The 26,526-nt window shown below is 46.6% G+C and overlaps 1 protein-coding gene across 2 annotated transcripts in view; it reads left to right on the forward strand.

Annotated features, from left to right (window-relative positions):
• Window positions 1-26,526, forward strand: part of HTR4 (5-hydroxytryptamine receptor 4) — a 1,457,781-nt gene that overhangs the window by 884,741 nt on the left and 546,514 nt on the right. For both annotated transcript variants that reach the window (XM_086931613.1, XM_086931612.1), the window contains exon 6: window positions 17,727-18,295. In XM_086931613.1, the coding sequence (XP_086787739.1) occupies window positions 17,727-18,295 (569 nt within the window). The remainder of the gene's footprint in view (window positions 1-17,726; window positions 18,296-26,526) is intronic.

Genomic DNA, 26,526 nt, shown 5'->3' on the forward strand with positions numbered 1-26,526 from the left:
GCAAAACCACCTGTTTTCACCCTCAACACAGACTTGGATAATAAAGAAAACACCACAGAAAAACCGAGAGAGTTTAGGATCAGTTCTACCACCTGAAGAAGATCCAACAATGCCACTACTGTTGCTCAGATTGGAATGGGAATACTAATTCTAACCCCCCCAAAGTTCAGTATTTCTATTTTCTCTGCTTTTGTGTGAGTGAGGATAGTAAATTTGACCCCACCAAAGTCCAACACTTTCCCTACAATTGCTTAGGTCGATTTGTTAATATATATATATTTTTAACTATTTATGAAAATAAACGTTTTGTAATTTCTAAGTTGTTTTTTTATTTTGAGGGGTTTGTTTTGGCTTGATATTTTTTATTAAATGTGATAAATGTTTTTGTGATACATCGTTATTATAATTGTGTAATACATTTAAAGTATCTCTATTAATTTATTTTTTGTTTTACAATAATAATTACAATATTTGTTATTTTCATTTTAAATTGTTATTGTAATATTTCGCATAAATTGCATATGAAGTAGTAATTATACAAGATAAGGAGGTATATAATAACTGTCAGTATTGCATGCAACTAGCTTGGTTTATTCATGCACTTAATACAACAACCCAAGTGAAGGGGCATGCGGGTAACTGCCTTTGTCATGCTGGCATTGATAATGACATAACAAAGATATTCCTGTGAGAATTGTGTTGCTATGGGAGCCCACAATTGAAAAGTAATTACAGAACAGCGAGAATACTCTTAACATAAATTCAATATTTTTGTTGATGATATTTATGACACAATATTACTCTAGTGCAATTTTTTACCTCTATTTTTTGTTATACACCCTAAAGAGCAAAACAAACATTCTACACAAAAAAATCCACCTGTGTGGCTATCAAAGTGCTATCCAAAATACTAAAACATTCTACTATGCAAAACGTCTTGGATGAAGCAAATCAAATAATGTAGTTTTTAAAATTGAAAAGAGTACTAACAGCTACCTCCAAATGCTGCAGACTCCTTCCCAACTTCTTCATTGCTATGGGTAACTAAACACCCTTGGATATTTGGAACTACCAGAGTGTGTTCCCATTTTTCCCAATCAACCAGTGATAATACACAGCTCGCTGGTTACATTCATACCAATCACGCTAGTCATTGTAAGTTATCAGAGCAAAAGAAAGAACCTTGCCAGCTGATCCCTTTTCATCACTTTTCACTCACAGCAGCAGTCTACAACGTGGCAGAAGATAAACAAGTGCTGCGTGATCGTCCCCTTCAATAAAGCAAAGTCTGACAACAATAACAACAATGATTATTACAACAATTATTAGTGTCCTTCTCCAACCTATTGCTCCCAAGCGAGATCATCTAAGGACAGACTACAACTTTGTAACTTCCTGGAGAATCACAACATATTTCATGACCACTGGCCAGGATTCAGACTTGACAGCAGCATTGAGATGACACTAGGTTGACTTAAAGAAACACGCCTTGTCACCTCTGAGTACAGATCAGTCAGAAGTCAATGTCTTGCTCGACTTCTTGTCTGCATAAGATACAGCTGACAAAAAGATCTAATTGCAAACGTGAGCTGTAATCACCAAAACAGTTATGCAGTCCTAGCAGACCCATGACAACAAGTTAGAATCAGCACCACCACTTCAGCAAACAAGATCACCATATGCAGAGCTCTACACACATCTATCCTCATCTATCCTTGCTAGGCAACATCCACAAATAGCCTTCAGATCACTAGATTGCACAGCACAAGGGAGAATCCTAAATGTTTGTTGATGAGAATCGGATTAATATCCAACGTGAGAAAATTCCATGGTGGCCAACCGGGATCACCGGATGTCTAAAGCACAGCATCTATTTTGGATTGAATAAAAACTATGAATGTCTGTTTGGATGTTTGACCAGGATAATAGCTCAAACAGCAGAGACTACATTTCTATTCGGCTGTCTGGCTGAAGGAGCTTCTCACAGGCTTCGTACAAGTGTACAGGGTGAAAAATTGTTGTGCTAGTTTGATTCAGTTAGATCTTTAATTCAGGATATCAATGCAACGGTAAAAAGCAGCTTCCACTTCAGGCTGCTCCATGCGTAAGTCCATTACTACAGACAAGCTACATAACCTTATTCACATGAGCGCTTGCACTGTCACACAAACTATTTTATGTTAGTCTTCACCGCTGCACCAAGGAAAGACATAGTCAGACTGTTAGACCTGTCTGGCTTTTTGGCGAAGTCCCTCCCAATTTTTATTTATTTTGTCCCCTTTTTGCCCCTCAAACCCTTGTTAATTTTTGTGTCTACTGACTTTTGGTAGGTGTTGATCAGGGGGATAGGTGTTTTCTTCCCCTCTCATAATCTTTTACCTTAGGCCCAGAGGCCTGTTCTGACAGGAAAGTTGGCACCACCTAAAATGGTGGCCACCAACTGCCCCAACTGTCACCAACAGAACCTGGCCATAGCCTAACATAGGGCATTCCAGAACCTTCTGGTCCATTCTGGACCACTGAAGGGCAGCCTATATAAGGCGGAATGTGGGGCAGCCATTTTGTCTACCTGTGGAAGTCAGCTGGAGGACAGGTGGTGGCTAAGGGTGGGAGAAGGTTGGACTTTGGATTGACCTCCTGGACTTGGAAGCTGTCTATTTGGCCCAGCCCACAACTCCCCTTTTGGTTACTTGTCCTGGCCCCGCTGTGGGAAGTTACTGGAGACCCTGGGCGCCTGGCTTGCCCCTTTGCTCAATCAGAAAGGGGAAGACTTTAGGAGAAGGACACTGCAGTGCTGTGGTGTGCAGTCCTCTGCCCAGCCTTAGGATTCTAAAGAGACTGTTGCTGTAAGAATCCCCAGCAGAGTGGGGCTAACCCTTGAGCCCCTGTCCCCAAATTGTACAAAACGTCCTGCTTAACTGCTGTCATAACGACCCCACCGAGACCCCCTTCCTACCTGAAGTGTTGAGGGCTGAGAGAACGCAGGCGGCAAGAGAGCGTGCTGTCTTGGCTCTGGGCCGGCGCGACAGCGCTGGGGAAGCTGAGGCTGGTGGGCAACGTGACGTATTTTCGCCCCGGATTGATGTGGGGTGAGGCGGCGCTGATTCTGACCTGCATCTGCAAGCCTGAGGTGAGGAGCGGTGAAGAAACGCGGCGCAGCGCCATCAGCGCGGTCTCTGACAGAGAGACACTCGCTCTTCGCGCATGCCCGGTTGAGCGCTGGGCTCCGTGAGGCGGGTCTGGAGCTGAGGATCCCTTCGCGCATGTCCGGGGGACTAGCGCGTCTCTTCCTTGTGCGAGGGAGTGCGGAGGAGGAGCGCCGAGGGACTTAAGGCGGCAGCGGTAACCAAGAGCCTCTCTCCCCTGCTCGAGCGCCCCACAGTGTTGCTGGCGTGAGCGGGAGGGGAGGTCTAGGAGAGCCTGAAAAGCGGCTAAGGTGAACCAGGGGAATCTGTTCCTTTGGTCGCTGGTGACATACGGAGGAGAGCTGGGGGAGGCCCAAGAGGCTAGTGTATCCTGTCAGCGTGGGGCTCCCTTTTTGTCCTGCACGTTGTTCACCCCTCATTCTCTGGTGCCACCAGGTCATCACCGCCTAATAAAACAAGTAAGGAGGTATCCCCAAGGGGGGGGAAGAGTGACGCTAGAATCTAACCAGGAAATAACTCAGTCAGGAGTCATATTTACATAGTTGTGCAACCTACAGTGAGAAGGAACCTTAGGAAACCCACCATGACTGTGTGCTAGCTGTAAGAGGTTATTGGAACTGTGGGAAATAAGTATGGTGCATTAAATGTTAGCCCTGCAACTACTTCTGGGGCTTAATTAAATGCTGAGTTAAGTGGGTTTACCCCCATTGCAGTCAAATAAATAGTAGAAGACCTGTGATGTTACCCTGCAAATGAAAGTGTTGCTTTGATCTGATAAAGAGCTGTTATTGCCAGAGCTTAAAAAGTAATACTGTGCTCAAAGGTAATATGAAGTAAACTGAATTCAGTAATTGCATAATTGAGTTGTAGAAGAGTAAGAGTTTTCTGCCAAATGTCCATGTGAATTATCTATTTTACAAATGTTGGTTGTTCTTATGTCCTAGAATTGGAAAGTACTTCTGCTATATCCTACACAATCTAAATGGAAATTTAACTGTGAATTTTAAAAAGTGAAAAGAGCGAAGATACATATTCATATTATTTTTATAAAACAGCTCATATTTTCCTAACATTTTTGGTGTAGCGTTTTCTTTTGAGTGCTATTGCGTGGAATTACTTTTGGGTGGTCTGCAACCTTTACACTGTGCCTCTGAATGTTAGTCTTGCCCTAGGCCAGGCTACCCAGTTCCAACATTTGGTGCCTAGCGGTGGGATTGCGGACTTGGTTGCAGCTACTTACTAGTAATTTGGCGTAATACACCCAACCTACACCAGGAGTTTTCTCCTTGCGGCCCTCCCAATTAGTCTTTTTGTTTTTTCTAAATTTATTCCTGGTGGTGGGTGGAGTTGGTTTTAGGTTACCCTCACCCCTCTGAAATTTCTGGTGTGTATCCAGGTTTGCCAGATTCACAATGGAGTTTGCGGTGGAAAACCTGGAAGTCTATTCCGTGCCCCAATTGAGAATGTTCTGCCAGCAAATGGGGGTCTTTTTCAAACATGGTGCTAGGAAGGGGGAGCTCCATACTAGCCTTAGGGCCTGGGTGGAGGCACACCAAGAGACAAAGGAGGAGGATGAAGAGGTTGACCAGGGCACAGAAGGGGGGGTGGAGGAGTTATTCCGCCATGAGGGGGAAAACTTGCTCACCGGACCAGTGTCCTATTCCAGAAAGGGCAGTAGCATTTCTGGGAAAAGCCTAACAGAAGCCGAGCTCACCGATAGGAGGGAGAAAAGACAGCTAAAGTGGGAGCTGGCTAAGTTGGAACAGGAGAAAGAGGAGAGGAGGATGGTCCACGAGTTTAGACTGAAGGAACTGGAGCTCCAAAGTCTGCAACGGGGGTCCTCTCCTGTTAGGAATGGTGGCAGCGAACCGAAAGAGTCAGCCAGGGAGACCAAACCCTATATCCCAAAGGACCTGATAGCGAGCTTCAGTCAGGGGGATGATGTAGCTAAGTGGCTGGCCGCTTATGAGGTTTCTTTGAAGGTTCATGGAGTGCAGGAGAAGCACTGGGGGGGTAGTTTGTACAAGTACATGCCTCCTGCTGGTCGGGACACCTTGCTGGCCCTGGATCCAGAGGAACAGACAAACTACCCCACCATGAAGCTGGCGTTATTGAGGAAGTTCGGGCTCACCCCAGAAAGGTACCGACAGAAGTTCAGGGGGAGCCACAAGATGGGTACTCAGAACTGGGTGGACTTCCTTGATTACGCCAGAAAGGCCTTAGAGGGTTGGGTCAAGGGCAGTGAGGTAAAAGATTATGAGGGGCTGTACGATCTGTTTTTGAGAGAACACCTCCTCGAGAAATGTTTTCCCGAGCTGCGCCAACACCTGGTAGACAGCAAGCTGACCAATCCCCGGAAGCTTGCAGAGGAGGCGGACATCTGGACAAGTACCCGGGTGTCCACCAAGGGGACTGGAGGGGAATCTCAAAAAGCCGGACAGGGCGCCCCCCAGAAGAAGGAGGGGGGGGAGAAAAAGAAAGAGTTCTCTAAAGGTCCCCAAAATAACTTCCAAGGGAAGGGAGCAGGTTTCACCCCTAGGGCAAACCCGCCCCGGAACCCTCATCCTGGCCAGAGCCAGCAGCCCAGGGTTCTCCACTGTTTTGAATGCGGTGGCGTTGGACATTATAAGGGAGATGTCAGATGCCCAAAGAGACCACCCCCTCCCACCGGAGGAAAGTCACCGGGAGTAGCTAGTGTAGCGCTCGGGGAGGAGTTGCCCTTAGATAAGGGGGGTGAGTGGGCGGGTGTCACCTTAGTGTCCCTGGGAGAGCGGGAGATGGTGCCAAAGATCCAGGTGCCCCCAAATACTACAAAGTATGGGCAATGGGTTACCATCAATGGCCAGAGAGGGGAGGCTCTGAGGGATACAGGAGCCAGCATGACTATGGTGAGAAGTCAGCTGGTGTCCCCAGAGCAGGTTGTTCCTAATGTACTCCACCCCGCTGCGATGGCTGACGGCAGAATGGGCCACTATCCAGTGGCTGAGGTTCCCTTTGAGTGGGAGGGGGTTGCAGGTTCACTTCGAGTTGCCGTAAGCCCTGCCATGCCAGTCGATTGTCTGTTGGGGAATGACATGGAACACAATACTTGGAGAGAGGTGGAATACCGGACGCATTCTGCGATGCTGGGTACACCTGACTGGGCCTGTGTCAGCACACGGTCTGCGACTGCCCGGAGAGGGAGTTCGCCTGGGTTGGAGCCTGGAACAATGGCCCAACCCGCTGCTAAGAAGGGACAGACCCGGAGACAGAGAAAGCCTGCTCCGGCTTCCACACCCCATGAGACAGATCGGCCACCTGCGGTGGTGGACCAGGAGTCCGTGGAGGGGGAAGTAGACTCTCTGGAGGATTTACCCATCCCTGCGGAGTGGCATGTGGAGGGAGGTCCTACCAGAGAGGAATTCTGTAAGGGGCAGAGGGAGTGCCCCACCCTTGAGGGACTGAGGCGACAGGCTGAAGCCCAAGCAGCAGGTGATGTTACGGGACATTACCATATTTACTGGGAGGATGGACTCCTCTACAGTGAACCCAAGGTACCCTCGCCTGGTTCATCGAGGGCCTTGGTAGTCCCGCAACAGTACCGAGCCTTTCTTTTGGAACTGGCTCATGCCATACCCTGGCAGGACACATAGGCCAGGACAAGACCTTTGCACGGCTTGTTCTCCACTTTTACTGGCCTCAGATGAAAGCGGCGTCCAACACATACTGTAGGACATGTGTAACCTGCCAGGCCAGTGGGAAAACAGGGGTGAAGCTAAAAGCTCCCCTGGAACCACTTCCAGTCGTTAGCACCCCCTTTGAGAGGGTGGGCATCGACATTGTAGGGCCTTTGGATCCACCAACAGCAGCTGGTCACAGGTTTATCCTGGTACTGGTGGATCATGCCACACGGTACCCAGAGGCAATACCTCTGAGGACAGTCACTGCACCTGTAGTGGCAAGAGCCCTAATGGGAATCTTTACCCGAGTGGGATTTCCCAAGGAAGTTGTGTCCGACAGGGGGACCAACTTCCTGTCAGCTTACATGCGGGCCATGTGGAAGGAGTGTGGAGTGACCTACCGGTTCACCACTCCTTATCACCCCCAGTCGAATGGACTGGTTGAGAGGTTCAATAAGACCTTGAAGGGCATGATCAGAAGTCTGCCCGAGAGCCTGCGGAGGAAATGGGATGTTCTCCTGCCCTGTTTACTCTTTTCCTACAGGGAAGTGCCCCAGAAGGGAGTGGGCTTCAGCCCCTTTGAGCTTCTGTATGGGCACCCTGTACGCGGTCCTCTCAGCCTGGTGAAGGATGGTTGGGAGAAATCTCCCAGGAAACCCCCCCAGGATGTGGTGAGCTACATGCTGGCCTTCAGGAGCCAAATGGCGAAGTTGTGGAAGCAAGCTTCTGACAACTTGGAGGCCAGCCAGGCAGTCATGAAGGAGTGGTACGACCACAATGCTCACCAGGTGGAACTGGAGCCTGGACAGAAAGTGTGGGTGATGGAGCCTGGAGAGCTTAGCGCCCTCCAGGATCGCTGGACAGGCCCCTTTGAGGTGTTGGAAAAGAAGGGTAAGGCCACATACCTGGTGGACCTTAAGACCCCTCGACAGCCCCTACGGGTGCTACATGCCAACCGACTCAAGCCCCGCCATGAGAGGCCCGAAGTCATGCTGATGATGGTGACTGACGGGGGAGAGGAAGCGGAAAGCGAACCTCTCCCAGATCTCTTTTCGTCCCAAGAGAAGGATGGGTCAGTGGAGGGAGTGATTCTCTCTCCCACTCTCACTCCTGAGCAACGGGAAGACTGCCGCCAGATACTGGAGCGGTACTCTTCGTTGTTCTCCCTTGTCCCGGGAAGGACCCACCTGTGTACCCATGATGTGGACACAGGAGACAGCCCACCAGTGAAGTCCAAGACCTACCGGCTGTCTGACAAGGTGAAGGCTAGCATACATGGAGAAGTTGCCAAAATGCTAGAGCTGGGAGTAATTGAACCTTCCAACAGCCCTTGGTCCAGTCCGGTGGTGCTCGTGCCAAAAGCCGCACCCCCAGGCACCACACCTGAACTGAGGTTCTGTGTGGATTACCGAGGACTGAATTCAGTGACAAGGACTGACGCTCATCCGATCCCTAGGGCGGATGAATTGATTGACCGGCTAGGAGCTGCCCAATATCTGAGTACCTTTGACCTCACTACAGGGTACTGGCAGATCTCCTTGACAGATGGAGCAAGGGAAAGGTCAGCCTTCTCCACGCCTGAGGGACACTACCAGTTCTGTGTGATGCCCTTTGGGCTCAAGAACGCCCCTGCCACATTTCAGCGGCTGGGGAACCAGGTCCTCTCTGGAATGGAGAGTTTCTCTGCTGCTTACTTGGATGACATTGCTGTCTTCAGTAGCAGTTGGGAGGACCATCTGCAGCATTTGCAGGCCGTTCTCCAGGCCCTGAGACAAGCTGGATTGACCATCAAAGCCAGCAAATGCCAGATTGGGCAGGGGTCGGTTGTGTACCTTGGACACTTGGTGGGTAGGGGGACTGTGCAGCCCCTGCAGGCTAAGATTGAGGCAATCATGGCCTGGGAACCCCCCAAGACACAGACTGAGGTCCGAGCTTTCCTGGGCCTCACAGGTTACTACCGTCGCTTTGTGAAGGGGTATGGCACTATTGTAGCGCCCCTCACAGAGCTCACCTCCAAGAAACAACCTCGACGGGTAGTTTGGACAAAGGCTTGTCAGCAAGCCTTTGAAAAGTTGAAACAGGCAATGTGTGCGGCACCGGTCCTGAGGGCCCCAGACTTCTCCAAGGAGTTCATTGTCCAAACGGATGCATCAGAGCATGGCATTGGGGCAGTGTTATCGCAACTCAACGAAGAGGGCCTGGATCAACCTGTAGTCTTCTTATCCAGGAGGCTGCTTCCCCGGGAACAGAAGTGGAGTGCCATTGAAAGGGAAGCTTTTGCGGTGGTGTGGGCTCTGAAGAAGCTGCGGCCATACCTCTTTGGCTCGCACTTCCTGGTTCAGACCGACCACCGACCCCTTCGTTGGCTGATGCAAATGAAGGGGGAAAATCCCAAGTTGTTGAGGTGGTCCATCTCCCTACAGGGAATGGACTTCCGGGTGGAACATCGGCCTGGAGTGGACCACGCCAATGCAGACGGTCTCTCCAGGTATTTCCGCCTTAGTGATGAGGACTCCCAAGGGGTTGGGTAGTTCTCCCCACTTTCAGCTGGGGGGGACGCGTGTTAGACCTGTCTGGCTTTTTGGTGAAGTCCCTCCCAATTTTTATTTATTTTGTCCCCTTTTTGCCCCTCAAACCCTTGTTAATTTTTGTGTCTACTGACTTTTGGTAGGTGTTGATCAGGGGGATAGGTGTTTTCTTCCCCTCTCATAATCTTTTACCTTAGGCCCAGAGGCCTGTTCTGACAGGAAAGTTGGCACCACCTAAAATGGTGGCCACCAACTGCCCCACCTGTCACCAACAGAACCTGGCCATAGCCTAACATAGGGCATTCCAGAACCTTCTGGTCCATTCTGGACCACTGAAGGGCAGCCTATATAAGGCGGAATGTGGGGCAGCCATTTTGTCTACCTGTGGAAGTCAGCTGGAGGACAGGTGGTGGCTAAGGGTGGGAGAAGGTTGGACTTTGGATTGACCTCCTGGACTTGGAAGCTGTCTATTTGGCCCAGCCCACAACTCCCCTTTTGGTTACTTGTCCTGGCCCCGCTGTGGGAAGTTACTGGAGACCCTGGGCGCCTGGCTTGCCCCTTTGCTCAATCAGAAAGGGGAAGACTTTAGGAGAAGGAGACTGCAGTGCTGCGGTGTGCAGTCCTCTGCCCAGCCTTAGGATTCTAAAGAGACTGTTGCTGTAAGAATCCCCAGCAGAGTGGGGCTAACCCTTGAGCCCCTGTCCCCAAATTGTACAAAGCGTCCTGCTTAACTGCTGTCATAACGACCCCACCGAGACCCCCTTCCTACCTGAAGTGTTGAGGGCTGAGAGAACGCAGGCGGCAAGAGAGCGTGCTGTCTTGGCTCTGGGCCGGCGCGACAGCGCTGGGGAAGCTGAGGCTGGTGGGCAACGTGACGTATTTTCGCCCCGGATTGATGTGGGGTGAGGCGGCGCTGATTCTGACCTGCATCTGCAAGCCTGAGGTGAGGAGCGGTGAAGAAACGCGGCGCAGCGCCATCAGCGCGGTCTCTGACAGAGAGACACTCGCTCTTCGCGCATGCCCGGTTGAGCGCTGGGCTCCGTGAGGCGGGTCTGGAGCTGAGGATCCCTTCGCGCATGTCCGGGGGACTAGCGTGTCTCTTCCTTGTGCGAGGGAGTGCGGAGGAGGAGCGCCGAGGGACTTAAGGCGGCAGCGGTAACCAAGAGCCTCTCTCCCCTGCTCGAGCGCCCCACAGTGTTGCTGGCGTGAGCGGGAGGGGAGGTCTAGGAGAGCCTGAAAAGCGGCTAAGGTGAACCAGGGGAATCTGTTCCTTTGGTCGCTGGTGACATACGGAGGAGAGCTGGGGGAGGCCCAAGAGGCTAGTGTATCCTGTCAGCGTGGGGCTCCCTTTTTGTCCTGCACGTTGTTCATCCCTCATTCTCTGGTGCCACCAGGTCATCACCGCCTAATAAAACAAGTAAGGAGGTATCCCCAAGGGGGGGGAAGAGTGAAGCTAGAATCTAACCAGGAAATAACTCAGTCAGGAGTCATATTTACATAGTTGTGCAACCTACAGTGAGAAGGAACCTTAGGAAACCCACCATGACTGTGTGCTAGCTGTAAGAGGTTATTGGAACTGTGGGAAATAAGTATGGTGCATTAAATGTTAGCCCTGCAACTACTTCTGGGGCTTAATTAAATGCTGAGTTAAGTGGGTTTACCCCCATTGCAGTCAAATAAATAGTAGAAGACCTGTGATGTTACCCTGCAAATGAAAGTGTTGCTTTGATCTGATAAAGAGCTGTTATTGCCAGAGCTTAAAAAGTAATACTGTGCTCAAAGGTAATATGAAGTAAACTGAATTCAGTAATTGCATAATTGAGTTGTAGAAGAGTAAGAGTTTTCTGCCAAATGTCCAAGTGAATTATCTATTTTACAAATGTTGGTTGTTCTTATGTCCTAGAATTGGAAAGTACTTCTGCTATATCCTACACAATCTAAATGGAAATTTAACTGTGAATTTTAAAAAGTGAAAAGAGCGAAGATACATATTCATATTATTTTTATAAAACAGCTCATATTTTCCTAACATTTTTGGTGTAGCGTTTTCTTTTCAGTGCTATTGCGTGGAATTACTTTTGGGTGGTCTGCAACCTTTACACTGTGCCTCTGAATGTTAGTCTTGCCCTAGGCCAGGCTACCCAGTTCCAACACAGACCCTATGCTAGAGCTTCCAGTTGGAGAGTTGATGTCTGAGCCAGAGGAAACCAGATCACACATCATTGAGCTCCACTGGCTCCCAATGGAATGAAGGATAGAGTTACAAAGCCTTCGATGGTAAAGGCACACATTCCTTCTGGTATGTGACATTCAGTTGCGCCTACTGCTTCCCTTCCAGACACTACAACACATGACTAATCAATCAGTCCAAATACAAAAGGAAGCAGCGCTGTGGGAACAATATAAGAATACAGATGACACCATTTTGAAACTCTTTTTTAAGTTCAAGAAAGTTTTATTTGATATTGACAAGAGAAAAACCAGGTGTCAAAACAAAGTACATTGGAATATAAACTTGAAAACTATAAGAAGAATAAAACAAGCATATAATTGCAAATAGTATAAGAAGGTAAATCTGGGTAATGGAGGAAAAGAAAAAGAAAAGACAAGAGAAAAGCATGTAAAACAGTAATCATAGTAAGCATGAATGGAGTTAATTTTTTAAAAAAATTTGGAAGGGACGGGGACAGGAATATTAGAGAGATTATAGAGGACTATGGGAGATAACATCATTTTAATAGTGTCGAGGCGACCCCACCAGGATAGGTAAAGAGGATGCCATTTGGACGTGAGATCCACTAACTTTTGGATGCATTTGGACATACAAAGGGAGACAGTATCTGGGATGGTAGGGGTAATATGCAATCCAAGGTATTTAATATTGGAGGACTTCCATGTAAAATTAGATGCGGCAAAATCAGGCTTAAATGTAAATTTTGTCAAGGGTAGGATCTCACATTTATCGTTGTTAAGCTTATAACCATATATTTGGGAATAGGCCTGCACTTCAGTAAGGAAGGCGGGAATCGAATCAGTGGGATTAGAGATAAAAAGGAGGATGTCATCCGCGTATGCGGCTAATTTGATGTGGGAGTCTGATAGCTGGAAACCTTGGATAATGGGATTTTGACGCAGTTTAGAAAGAAAAGGTTCTAAGGCCAAATTAAAGAGAAAGGGAGATAAGGGGCATCGTTGACGAACGCCTCTTTTCAAATCAAAGAAAGAGGATATTTGACCATTGGCACAAACAGCTGCACGCGGGTTAGAGTAAAGTAATGAAATTAGAGAAATGAATTTAGGACCAAAACCAAACCAACGAAGGGTGTGAAAGAGATAAGTCCATTCAACTCTATCAAACGCCTTTTCAGCGTCAAGGGCAATGGCCGCAAGGGAATGGGGTAAATGACGGGACTTAGAGAGAATATTAAAGAGCAGTCTAGTGTTATCAGTGATGAAGCGACTCTTGACAAAGCCCGACTGTTCTTCACCCAGAAGATCCGGGAGAAGAAGATCAAGACGTGCCGCAAGAGACTTCGCACATATTTTATAATCGATGTTAACCAAGGAGATTGGTCTGTAATTTTTACAATGTTGAGGATCCTTCCCCTCCTTGGGAATGAGGCAGATATGTGCATCAGAAAAAGAGCCCGAGGAGGAACCCGAGGTGAGAAAAGCGCCAATGAGGGAATGAAGTTTTGGAATGAGAATTTTTGAAAAGTGAAGAAAAAATTCTACAGTGAAGCCATCTGGCCCAGGAGCCTTATCCTTTTGGAGAGTCTGAAGTGCCGTGAGCAATTCCTGTTGGGATATGTCAAGCTTTAAATGAGAGAGGTCAAGCGGGAAGTGGGCTGGTTGTTGAATGGTAGAGAAAAAGTGGTCTAGGGATTGAGAGGAGGGCTGGGTTTCAGAGGAGTATAGAGTTTTGTAGAAGGTAGAAAATTCAGTAAGAATATCTGTGTCTGTATGTTTGAGAGTGGAGTTAGTGTCGTAGATTGATTCAATATTCAACTTATTTTGCTTAACCTTCAGATAATTAGCTAATACCTTACCAGCCTTATTTTTGCCCCCATAGAACTTGGCACTTGATTTCAATAGATACAAAGACGCGTCATCCGTGGACTTTTTGTTAAATTTCATTTTAGCATTAATCAAGGCAGTTAAACTTTCCTGTGTTCGGGAAGTAAAATATGAATGCTCCAATTTCTTAATATCCAGAAGGATAGCCGTTGTGTAACTGCGAGCAGCCCTCCGTTTTTTTGCCACAAAGCCAATTATGAAGTCCCTTGCTGCAGCTTTAAAGGCGTCCCAAATGGTATGCTTGGGGATGGAGGAGCTATCATTGAATGAAAAAAATTCATCTGAAAATTCAATGAAGGAAGTAGTGAATTTGGGGTCTAAGAGAAGGGAATTATTAAAGCGCCAACGTTTGGGCCCAACTGATTTGGGTAAAATATCCAATTGAACTAAAGTAAGGGCATGGTCTGAGAGTTAAATCGGTCCAATCTCAGCGTGGGTGAGGGTTTGGACAATGTTGTGAGTTACAAAAATGTAATCAATCTGGGATTGGGAGTGATGACATGGAGAGTAAAAAGTAAATTCTTGAAGCTCTGGATTACATAAACGCCAGGCATCAGTAAGTTTGTGTTGGGAGATAGCTTGAGAAAAAGATTTATGGGACTTATTGGGAACAAAGTGAGCCTTGGAATTTCTGTCCAAAAAGGGGTCCAGGGGCTGATTACAGTCCCCTGCCAAGATAAAGTTATCATCGATAAATCTGGAAATGTGATGGGAAAATGTATGCCAAAAAGTGGGATCACCAGTGGTAGGGGCATAAACATTTAGAAGAGAAATTGGAACATTCTTAATGGAGAGCTTAGCATACGTCCAGCGACCATCATCGTCTGATTCTTGAGCGAGCAGAGAGGAAGAAAGAGCTTTGTGACAGAGAATGGCCACACCATTACGCTTACCATCCCCAGGTGAGTAGTACACATCTCCCACCCAACTTCTTTTCAATTTAACAGATTCTTCAGCAGATACATGGGTTTCTTGTAAAAAAGCAATATCCACATTTAAACGTGCAAGATGAGACAAAATTCTCTGTCGTTTGATGGGAGAATTGATGCCCTTAACATTCCATGTAATTACTTTCAATGACATATCACAGAAGAAAAGATAGAAAAAATGTCAGCAGGAAGAGAAAGGATGTAAAAAGAACCCAGAGGGGAGGGGAGATCAAAAAGAATAAGGAAGTCTAGAAGAGGTAATACGAAATGAGATTGAAAAGGAAGATGAGAAGTGGGAAAAGAGAGTAAGAGAGTGGTACTGAAAACTTGTTGAATAACAAAATGAAATAGGGTAATGTGAGTGAAAGAGAAAAAGATAGAAAAAAAATGACAGCACAAGGATTGTCGGAAAACAGAAGAGGAAGACACCTGCGAAACAAGGAGAACTAGGAAAGATAATAGAAAAAAAGATAAAAAAGTGGAAGCGAACAACAGGGAAAGAGGGGAGAACATACTTACGAAGGGCAGAGCTGGGGAAGGACGATCACCGGGGAGAAGGGACGAGAAGAAAGGACTGAGGGGGAGCACCAACTAGAGGAGGCAAGACATCCAACGTGAGCGAACCACCAAACCGAGGGGGAAACACACTAAAGGTTGTGAGACCTGCGGAAGATAAAAAGGGAAAGGAAAAAAAATGACCAAAAAGGTTGAAAAAGAGGAAACACGATGAGGGTGAGTAATAAAAAACAAAATAACAGACAATATTAAACAACACCTAAATACATTACAGGGACGCAAGAAAACAAATGAGCATCAAGAAGAAGCATATAAAATGAAAAGTGTTAGGGAACTCAATAAACGCGAGCAACAGAACAGCCAGCATCAATCATGCGGAGCAACTATAACAACAGATCAGCATCACCCAAAAGTCATGGAGGAAAAGCTGATGAAGGGCCGGATAAATCCATATCAGACGCATGTGCAGAGTTCAAAAAACTCCGGAGACGAACAGGATCCTCATAGGTCGTTTTTTTGTTGTTGTGAGTAACTCTGAACAGGCAAGGGTGGAAAAGACCATATCTGGCCCCAATAGAACGAAGCTCTGGTCGCATATCCAAGAAGGCTTTACGACGATTGGCTGTAGCTGTGGCGTAATCCTGCGCGAAAAAGAGGGTAGAGCCTGACCATGTAAGACGAGGAGAGGCGCGGGCCGCTGAGAGGACTTTGAGAAGATCAGTGTATTCCAAGAAATACATCATGACACCTCTTGGTCGTGAGGAAGTAGAAGAAGTGGAGGCGATGCGGCCAAGCCTATGTGCTCGCTGGATGTTGAGCGTGGTGCCTTCGGGCAGGTGAAGAAGCTTGGGTAAGAATGACTTAAAGAAGGCAATGGGATCATTGCCCTCACAATTCTCCGCCAGGCCGTAGAGTCGAAGATTATTGCGTCTATTTCGGTTCTCCAATTCTTCAACTTGCTTCTGGAGAGAAGAAATCTGCGACTGCATGTGTGTCACCTTGGAGGATGACTCTTGAAGAGAAGATAGAGAGTGTTCCACTGTAGTTACTCTCGCATCCATCTGTGACCAATTGTCGGTGAGAACCAGCAACTTGGAATTAGTTTCTTCCATGAAAGGTCGGAGAGCACGTATCTCCTCCAGCAACATCTCCATAGACACAGCCGACATGGATCCTGTCGGTGATGGAGGGTCTTTTTTAAGGCGTTTCGACGTGACCTTTCCTGGAGGTTGAACAGGGCGCTCCGCGGTAGACTGCGACATTTGAGTAGCAAGCTCCTGAGAAGCCTCGAGGTGCGCCAATGCAGAGAAGACTCTTGAGTTTTTAATGAAAACACGACGTGGAGTTTTGGGAGTGCGGGTAGCAGCACTTCTCTCCATACAAAAAGAGGTATCTCCAGAGGAAAAATAGGAAAGAATTTGATCCAGTAGTATACCCTGCGTCCTTGCAAGCACTAATGCAGGTGCGTGGGGACACCTCAGTGAGCAGAACACCAAAGAGTCATAAATGGGTAGAAAACAGCATCCATATACTTATGTGGAGGAGCCCTTACTCTGAAGAACGAAGCAGAAATTCACCCTGAGAATGGAATGCAATATAGTAGCGAGTTGTGGAGCAAAGGAAGTCTGTTAGAGGAAGCACATTGTCATCATGAGGAGTAGCAGTTGAGAGTGAATGCGCTGCTCAGAGAATGCATAAATAGCAAGAGAAACTGCTGAAAACACATAAGGTCCACATGTGAGGAGGAGTTGCAGTGCTTTAGATAATAAGCAGATTTATGAAACATGCACAGGTAGCCTGCACGAGGAGAAAAAAAAAAAGTCCAATGACATAAAATGGCCACCAAATTCGTGAAATTGCGAGGAAGACTCGCACAAGTCAGCGGAACTAAGGTGAGTGCAGTGGCAGGCCAAAAATCATAAAATTAGCTCACCATGAGCAGTTGCTGGATGTAGGAGCGCTGCAGCAAACACGCATTCCCATTGATAAGGTGCACCGTGAATCGCGCTGTGGAGGGACAAAATGGCGGTCGCAGCCGTCAGAGAGCCGCGTCCGTCAAATAAGTTGCAGAAATGCCCATTACAGCGTCGAAAAACCTCAGTGGGTGAAAGCGCACCAGTTCACTTGCGCTTCGGTTACAGAAACTTCATTCGGCAGGCGTCGGTGACGGGAGGAAGAAAGCGAAACCCCCTGCCGACCTGGAGCGCTCACATCGGAGCCGCCGTCCTCGTCGGGCGCCAAGCCACGCCCCGTCACCATTTTGAAACTCAATTGACCCTCCATTTAAATGATTTGCCAGGTTTGTAGCCCTAAAAAAAAGAACATTTTTTACAGTTAGGTACACATATTAGGATACCCACACAAGGATAAGCAAGACCTCAACTTACTCTCAGATCACCCTGTGAAACCCCTCAGAAGGAAGAGTGATATGAGCTCTCTAGTCTCAGCTGCATGTAAACATGCACCCAGAACCAGTCTGGGATGGATACACGACCCGATCCACTAATATGTAGTACTATGATGTAGCCTTTGGCCACATGTCAGTATGGCACACAATAACTAAACAGTAGAATGAATTAATGTGTATGCTGTTGTATTTGTATGATTAGGTACAGTGTTAAAAACGTACAAGGCCTTGGTATATTGTTATGCTTTTGCAAACTATATTTTATATACATGACCTGTATCTGATACACAGAGTAATCGATCAAAATAAATAAGATTTTGATAGTGAATTTCCTTCAAATACAGCGTTCCAGTGCCCACTTCGGTGCCAAGCCCTCCAGTGCCAATTCTAATGTTAACAAAAACTATCAATCATTCTCTCAAGTAAATAGTATATCAATTCCTTTTGTTCTGTCTCCTTTCCAGATAAACCAGAGGAAGCATGACAACGAGTCCAACTCGACGAACTGCGTCTTCATGGTCAACAAGCCCTACGCCATCACCTGCTCCGTTGTGGCCTTCTATATTCCATTCTTCCTCATGGTGCTGGCCTACTACCGCATTTACATCACCGCTCGAGAGCATGCGCTGCAGATCGGCATGCTCCAGCGGGCTGGTGCCCCCGCTGACCACCGGCACCACCTCCCGGACCAGCACAACACCCACCGCATGAAGACTGAAACCAAAGCTGCCAAGACCCTGTGCATCATCATGGGCTGCTTCTGCCTGTGCTGGGCTCCCTTCTTTGTCACCAATGTTGTGGACCCCTTCGTAAACTACAGTGTGCCCGAGCAGCTGTGGACCGCCTTCCTGTGGCTGGGGTACATCAACTCGGGATTGAACCCTTTCCTCTATGCCTTCTTGAACAAATCCTTCAGACGTGCCTTTCTGATCATCTTGTGCTGTGGGGACGAGCGGTACCGGAGGCCTTCCATCCTGGGCCAGACGGTGCCGTGTTCCACGACCACCATCAACGGGTCCACACACGTGCTGAGGTAAGTCACCCCAGAGAGGTAGTCGTTGGCGGGGCATGATGAGGTCTCTGGTTAGAAGCTCCAGGTGTCCATGCTGCTTGGAGAGTGGATAAAGGGGTGCTGTAAGTCAATGGTGTTGCTTACAATGTTAAGTACTTCATTAGAGAGACACCAACAGATTGAGTGTTTAGCATGTAAATGAATCGCTTTGGTTGGTTTATTTATGAACATATGTTAAAATTATATGCAGGTGGGTGCATTTCATTACTGTCTCCACCAGAATTTCTAAATACTGATAATTTAAATGTATTGCTTTAACTGCATATATTTAAAACGTATTCCTAACACTAATATACTCACCTTAAAGGAGTCCTTCAACATAGAGAAAAGAGTTCTGTTAGCCCAGCCCTGAATCACTAACAATCACTAAGAATTGGAATTCTAGATTGTCGCTTGTTTAATTATGCCAGCTCGGGTTCTGATAACTAATGTGGCATCATTCATTGGACCAGTGCTTAATGTGTATAGGAATGAGTAGTTGTGCCCAAACCTCTGCTTAGAAGCTCGAGGCCGGCACAAATAAAAGTCTGAAAAGTCGGTGCGCCCAATGCCGAGACTGCCTTGCTTTGAATCCGCCTCATGTCTCTTTAATCTAGAACAAGACACTCCCTGCTCCTTTCTTTCTCTCTTACAGGTGCCTGCTTTCTCCTTTTATGACTCTTTTTCTGTCTTTCCCCTCCTCCATCTTTTCGAATTTTTGGTTTTTCCCTCTCTTTCTAAATATCTGATGCAGAAAAATAAGTGCTGTTCCCCAAGAATGAGGGCTGGTGGCCACCACCGTCAACCACGGCTAAAATTAAGCATCAGACTGGATGGCCCTTTAAGGCACCCTCTACTTAAACTCAACACTTCTTTTCTAATCTCAGACTCAAATTAGACTTTACCCTGATGTTAAAGCTAATGCTAAACCTAACTTCAGAACTAAACCTAAGATTAACATTCATTCTAACAATAACAAATACAAATATTGATGTATGCTACTTTTCATTACATTAAAAAAAGAATTACATTAAATGTAAAGTAATTTACTTTTAAAATAATCCTCAGAAATGGTAATTAGCCTGATTAGATTTCTATGAATTAAAGAACATCAACTTAAAAGGGTTCCTTAATCCTAACACATATAAATGTTTAGGTATACTAACTATTCGAGTGCATCAAACGAAGTTCAGTGTTGCTTGTAATTGCTGTTAGAACATCTCCTCTCATGGACCCAGTGATGGGCCAAGTGGGAGTACGCAAACAAAATGGAGACTGTTCGCTCCCAAGATCCTTTGTGAATTTTCATATTTATTTTGTTACAGCGGCAGATATGCCTACGCCTTCCAACCTGTAAGAGTGTTTCTTTAGGGATAAATTTCATCGCATGATACAAACTGTTTCGAGCCAGATGCACCATTCATAGTTGCGCTCCATTGATGTCAGTTTACATACTGACTGGTTTGTGAATATGAATGCAATTTGCGAAGCGACTATTTACTAACAGGTCCCATAGCAAACTGTACATTTGCTGTGGGCTGCAAAAGGATCTACTCAATTAATATTAATTAGGTAGATCACAGCACACCTCCTCACCCCAACCATCTGCTTTTTTTTGCAAGTACTGTCTTTCGTCGGTCAGTATTTAAAGCCACTGCGAATTGCCAGTACTCTATTTGACAGGTCCACACATGACTGTGGAAAGATCCAATGGAGACAGCTCTTTGGGAAATGAATGCAGGAGTTCCTGTTAGTGCAGAACACAGCAGCATGCATGCTTTGACCGCATCCTTTCAATCCTATGATGTCTACACTACAGAGATAACCTACACACAGTTAGAGCTTTCCACAGTATGCAATAAACAGAGACACACCATCTGCAAGGTACATAATGAAATATTTTTAGGGACCTGCAGATCTGCTGAGTTGTACTGTAAATTCAGAGGCGGTTGCCTTAAGGGAAAACTCATGGTAATCCAATACGCCACCCACCTTCTCTTAGAGTGTATCTCGTATTGTAGGACTTGATAATCACAGTTATTCCAGGTTAGTCGCACTTCAAGTGAAGACTTCATTATCTCAAGAATTCGCCTGACTCGCCATGGGTGCTACCTTAGGCTCTGTAACTAATGCCTAAGTGAGGTTGCATCCACAAATTTGGAACTCCTTACCTTTCCCTGCTCTGATTTGACACAGGTCTTAGGATGGACAATTTTCCAGATGTCACATTCTACACTGCTTTGTATAACTAGCTTCTGCTATTGATGTGTTCTCTTAGCACGTGTGGGCTGTCTGGAAGTATCATGGGGCACTTGTTATGATTGGTCTAGAGTGTTATTGATCACATGTAACAGGGATTTTTGAGTTTGCATGAGCACACTGCCCAGGAGGCTCGATAGCAGACCCTGCGGAAGGGCCACAACTAGCTTTTTGTGTGAAGATAGAACCAAGCCAGACAGGCCTTCAAGCACACGTGCTACCAGTTTTTTTAAAGGTGTTAGAATGGACGGATGGGGTGCCTGAGCATGGCGTTGAGACAGTGGTTCCACCAAACTACGTGGACAATGCTCAGAAGGCGCTCCAGGTCCCCACAACTATTAACCATCAGCTCGGCTCATATTGTGACAAATAAGGGTGGCAAGGGGCTGTGCCAGGCATTCCCCTGTCTGCTGATGTCAGCAGCAGTAAAGGCAGAGATAGATATGTAAGCTGTAGAGATCCACCTCGCGGTACCGTAAACTTCAATGGCCTGCCTTGACGTTCAGGCCTTGCTTGATCAATTATTCAAAGTTTAATTCAGTGGAAGTGATGTATGAGACACATGCAACAAAAATACTTGACTATAATGCACACAATAAGTATAAATGTTATGTTATGTTATGTTATCCGTTTTATTGAGCGCCCAGCTGCCCCAGCTAAGGGGCGTCCCGGCGCTATCACATGAGGAGACAATAACAATTTGGGCCAGCCAGGAAATTACCAGAAGAGACTAAGGTGATGGAAACAGAAAGGTCTTGATAGCCTTTCTGAAGGATGTCAAACAGTTCATGGCGCGGATGTGAACCGGAAGAGAATTCCAAAGCTTGGGCGCAAGATATCGAAAAGCCCAACCTCCTGTCCTAGAAAGCCTAATTCTGGGCACCGTAGCTAAGTGTAGTTCTGCTGAGCGAAGGGAGCGCAAAGGAACATAGCATGAAATCATGTTGCTCAGCAAGGCTGGGCTAGCACTTTTCAGAATCTTAAAGGAAATACAAAGCGTTTTATAGTGAACGCGTCTGTCAATAGGGAGCCAATGCAATTTACGGATGGTACTAGAAACTGAGCAGAAACGTGGCAAACCCACCAAGGCTCTGGCTGCCGCATTTTGAATGCGTTGCAGTCTTGTTATCTCTGCTTTGTTTGCCCCCAGAAAAAGAGAGTTTGAGTAGTCCAAACGTGAAATGATGGTAGCTTGCACAATGAGTTGGCGGACCGAGGGGGCAAAGTATTTTAGAATGGGTCTTAGGCTTCGCAAGATACCAAAACACGATGCGGCTAACTGCTTGGTATGTACCTGGAAGGAAAGTGAAGAGTCCATCATGACCCCCAAGTTCTTGACTTCACTTTTTGGGGTGGGAATTGATCCCAGGGCTGCCGGCCACCACTGATCATTCCAAAGATTGATGTGCTTACCCACCAACAGAACCTCAGTTTTTCCGGCATTCAGCTGTAGACAATTGGCTGCCATCCAATAGGCCACTGCTGTCATGCCGTCTTTAAATTTGGAGGCCGAGGGTGAGGCACCGTCCGCCAAGGTAACCACTAGCTGCGTATCGTCAGCGTAAGAGACGATTGTGAGGTCCCATTCCTTGGCGACCGCAGCTAGAGGCTGGACGTATATATTGAAAAGAAGTGGACTTAAGGCTGAGCCCTGGGGGACCCCTTGACCGTTGGCATGGGTCTGGGATGTGTAAGGGGGTAATGAGACTCTGAATGATCTGTTGGTCAGGAATGAGCTAAGCCATTCCAAGGCCAGGCCTGTTATCCCCTAAATGTCCAGCCAGCGGTATACATTGAAGAAACTATAACTCTTATTTGATCAATGCAATAATACTAGAAAATAATGCAAAATAACAGTGAGAATCTTGTATTTCTAACCATCCCCATTCAGCAAAACAACAATAGCACTAGGACACAATTCAATGGTCTGCATGGGCCTTTGTGGGTTTTTTTTTGGTATGCTTTGCTGGTACACCATCAAAAAGCTATAATGAACTAATGTCATCCCGAGAGAGTTGATCACCAGGACTGATTCTGACACCTTCTGAATCTTTTAACATGGGGTTCTGTGGAGATAAAGCATCTACTGTAGCAAAAAATCACAGAAGCCTTATTTAGAATGTGGCAAAGCCGGAACACCAAATCACCTGTGCTCATGCCCACCAAACATGCAGTTCTGCCGCTCTAGTTAGAGTAATCGAAGGTGCCAGGTTTACACTGAGAGAGCTTCCATTGTATTCCCCTGTGCAAACCTCTGACCTGATGGCCTGTCTACCATAGGGCAGTCAGGTCATAATGAGGGGCGTCCTCCCCCATTGAGGGTGGGATGATCATCACTCATTGTCCATGTCCATGACCACCATATGATGCATGACTGACACAGGCAGAAGGGCTCCCTTGCATAGGGAGAACATTTACTGTGCATTATAGCCATTTGATTATTTTTCAGAGAAAACAAACCCCATTAATGGGAGCCTGCTTTCTCTAAACAACGAAGTTGCTTTAAACACGTCACCCGCTTGGCTAACATGCAGTCGTGTGAACGGAGCCGCTGCAGCGAATGCTCCTTTCATAACACAGCCAGGCAATGATCTCAAAATAGGGTAGATGGTCCTCCAGCAGGCTGGTAGAGGCTACGGCCTCCATCACCCTTGAGGACCGGAGGCCTGTTCACTAGTATCTGAATGATCCCCATAGTTTTGCAATTTGTTGGTAAAATCAGTGTATTGATTTATACAATAGTGTTTTTATGCCACCCCAATGCATATTTTAAGACTTTTACAAAATACGGCAATTTCCAATAAACAGATTCCTAATTTTAATAAAGGTCTGATCACCCCGTCCTTAAAGGCTTAGTCAAGATAATTTCATTCCCCAAGCTCTGGGGTACGCCTCGGCTTTGGGGTCTCCAGGATTAACATTCCATGATCTACTTGCCGATCAAGGTTGAAATAATGCGGTCAGCAGGGTGCTTGATTAAGAGGCGAGCCTTTGATTTCAGGATGCGAGACCTCATCCGGAAAATGTCTCCTTACTTTGAAGCACTGGTCAAAGGACAAAAGTTCCATCTGTACTGTACCCATACTGAGGTGGCCTGTCCCTCCGTTAGCATAAGGGGCTTCTTAATCCTAAGGACTTCATCTGAGCCATGTGCAATACTCTCACATGTCCAATGGGTATAAGCCATAGGGAGTCCCTCTGGCTGGTGGAAGGACCTAGGTGTCTCCATAACCCACTTAGATGTCTTGACCTGCATGAGTGACAGTTTGATAAATAGATCTCTTGGCGCCATGTATGAGTTCAATACATATTGGCCCTATAATTGCTTCACGTCTGGACAGCTGAGCATGGCTGAGTATGGCTTAGGGACACTTCCAGTATTCAGTCTTGATCATGGTCAGGCCCCTTCGCACACCATGGGGGTGGATGATAGAGGTACCAGACATAGGGGAAAAAGGGGACCCTGCATTAAGTAAAATGTTAACTCAGTGTTACGAGGAAGACAACTTACCGGCACGGTTTCCACTTTCAGGGGCAGCTAAAGGTGCAGCTATGATTAGAGCAGCAGGTACAAGTGGCACCATGGTTCAAGGTTATGAGGGGGTTTCTGCACCCCAGTCATGATAGTCTGTTGCCACCTCACTTGGGTCTTTGGCTCACAGGTCACCTCTATTAAACCCATGGAGTCATCACAACCAAACGTTGTTCCTGTTGGTATAACAGCACTGCCATCTGGTTGGCTTCAAGGCATTGATGCAGCTTCTGTGGCACCTTGGGCTTGGTGTTTGTCTTCACTGTGGCAGTACTTCCATGCAGCAGTCAACATGGTTGAGTATTTTAAGTACTTCATCACCTCAGATATTGTTTTTATCCGTAAACTGGGTAGTAGTAACATCTGTTATTTGCAGAAGTTCTGTACGAAGCACTATATGAAAACATTTTTTTTTATTAACAGCCTCTGGATCACAAGCAGTTTTGGATGTTGTCCCAGCCTATGACAGACATCTAGCATGTAGCTCAACATCTCATCACCCAGGAAGTCCCTTATGACCATGTAGATTGAGCTTGTGGGAATGTCCCAAGTATGGTTTGAAGTACAAGGGTATATCCTAATATTGAGGCACATATACCATCATCAGCCACATGCCTGACAGGATAAAGCAACATTCATATTTCTGGTGGCAATTGATCAGGCCATTTGCATATCTGAAGTATTTCCCTCTACATCAGTGGTTAAGAGGCTAGTTTGGATTAGATTTCCTTTGTGTATTTCACATGTAATTTGTACTTGTACTTGTAAAGCGCTCTAATACCCCAACTGGGGTGTCCTGACGCTGTAACGCATACCGCTGTGGAACCCTTCCTGGCTTTTCCCTGTGAAATGTCCACTCCTGGGCACCCCCAAGGTGAAGCCAGGCATCCCAGCGCTGTTGGGGCCATTGTAGAGATGAAGGAAGCTATTGCCCAGAGTTGCAGAGTGGGACCCATGATTAGAATAGGCACCGAGGCGAGAATTATCAGGTCCGAGGAAATTGAGCCCAAGATTCGCCGAGGCAGGAATTGAACCCTGGTCCCGGGCCAGACCTCTGCATCAGGGTCTGCCCCTCTAACCATTGATCCAAACTTCTCCAGCCAGGTATGAAAAAAACAACTCAGTATTTGAAGCAGCCTTCAGCAATACTTCTTATATGGAGTGTTCTTTTTCTGCTGTGAAAAGATTTACATGTTTCCGACTCCCTTTTTTGGGAAAAACTACCAAGTCTGAAACTATTACAGATTGTATACAGGCAGCAGAGTACGAAAAAAGAGTGGTGGGTGGGAATAGGCCTGAGTTAAATAGAAAAGCGTATCTCTAAGACTAGGAGTCATCAGGGCAAGATGGTCTGCAGGTGAAAGCCAGAGCATAGAGGTGTTACTGGACAGGAGGTGGAAATTGTCTTCTACTACACACATTTCCACCACCTTGCCACAACTACGCAGTACTAACAAGGGCATAACAAAAGACATGGTCACAACCCTCATATACTCAGGTTAAGGGTCAAGAGGGGCCCCATTTCTGGGGCTACGGGGTTTTTAAAGAGAGGAATTAGTTGCACTTGATTTGGTATGGTATGCAGATGGCTCCTATTTTTAATTTGAACAAGCCATAAAATACTAGGGGAATAAAAAGTCCAAATAGCAGTATGGAACAGATAGAACTGGATGACATAAGTGGTCTAAGGAACTAACCTAAGGAACTAACACCAGGGTACCCAGAATAGGCAGTAACCAGAAGACTGAGAGTGTAACAAAATATCCTAGTTGTTCTGCTGTTCTGTTTTAAAGAGATGCACAAGAAGTGTGACCATCTGCGCTGTTTTATATCCAAACAACAAGCACATTGGAGATTCTGGCATCAAATAGTGAACCATGACTAAAGGGCATGTACGGAAACCCTTTTCTAAGCCAGAAGGATCTGCAAGTTTCTATGACAGCTGCTCCCTGTCTGATCCTGATGATTGTGTAGCTCTCAAAAAGTCATAAAAATGGAGACCCGTGTTGTTATACATGGCTTCTTTAGGAAGCCTCCACCATTTTCACAATATTCTAAATCTGGTAACTCACTTTTATGATGTAGCAGGAGTTGATAACAAAACCCATTACCCTCTGTTGCTACATCATGAAGGCCTTCTAGGCCAAGTAGACAGTCTCCCAGAGAGCCTGTCAGCGCAGCACTGCTTCTCTGCTTTGACTGAAAACAGGAAGCAGAGCTGCAGGTGGGGGGAAGGAAGGCAGAGAAGGTGGCGGGTGATGGTTAAGGATGGCAGGTAAGGTATTTATTTTTCAGATTGGGGCCCAGGGAGAAGAAGTTATGGTATGTATGGCTCCCCCATGACCTCCCTGTCCATGAGTATCAGCTGAAAGCAGGGGCAGATGATATTATGGGCCAACCGTAACATAACGTAATAGATGGG

Source organism: Lissotriton vulgaris, chromosome 7 (genome assembly GCF_964263255.1).
Source record: "Lissotriton vulgaris chromosome 7, aLisVul1.2, whole genome shotgun sequence".
Lineage (NCBI taxonomy): Eukaryota > Metazoa > Chordata > Amphibia > Caudata > Salamandridae > Lissotriton > Lissotriton vulgaris.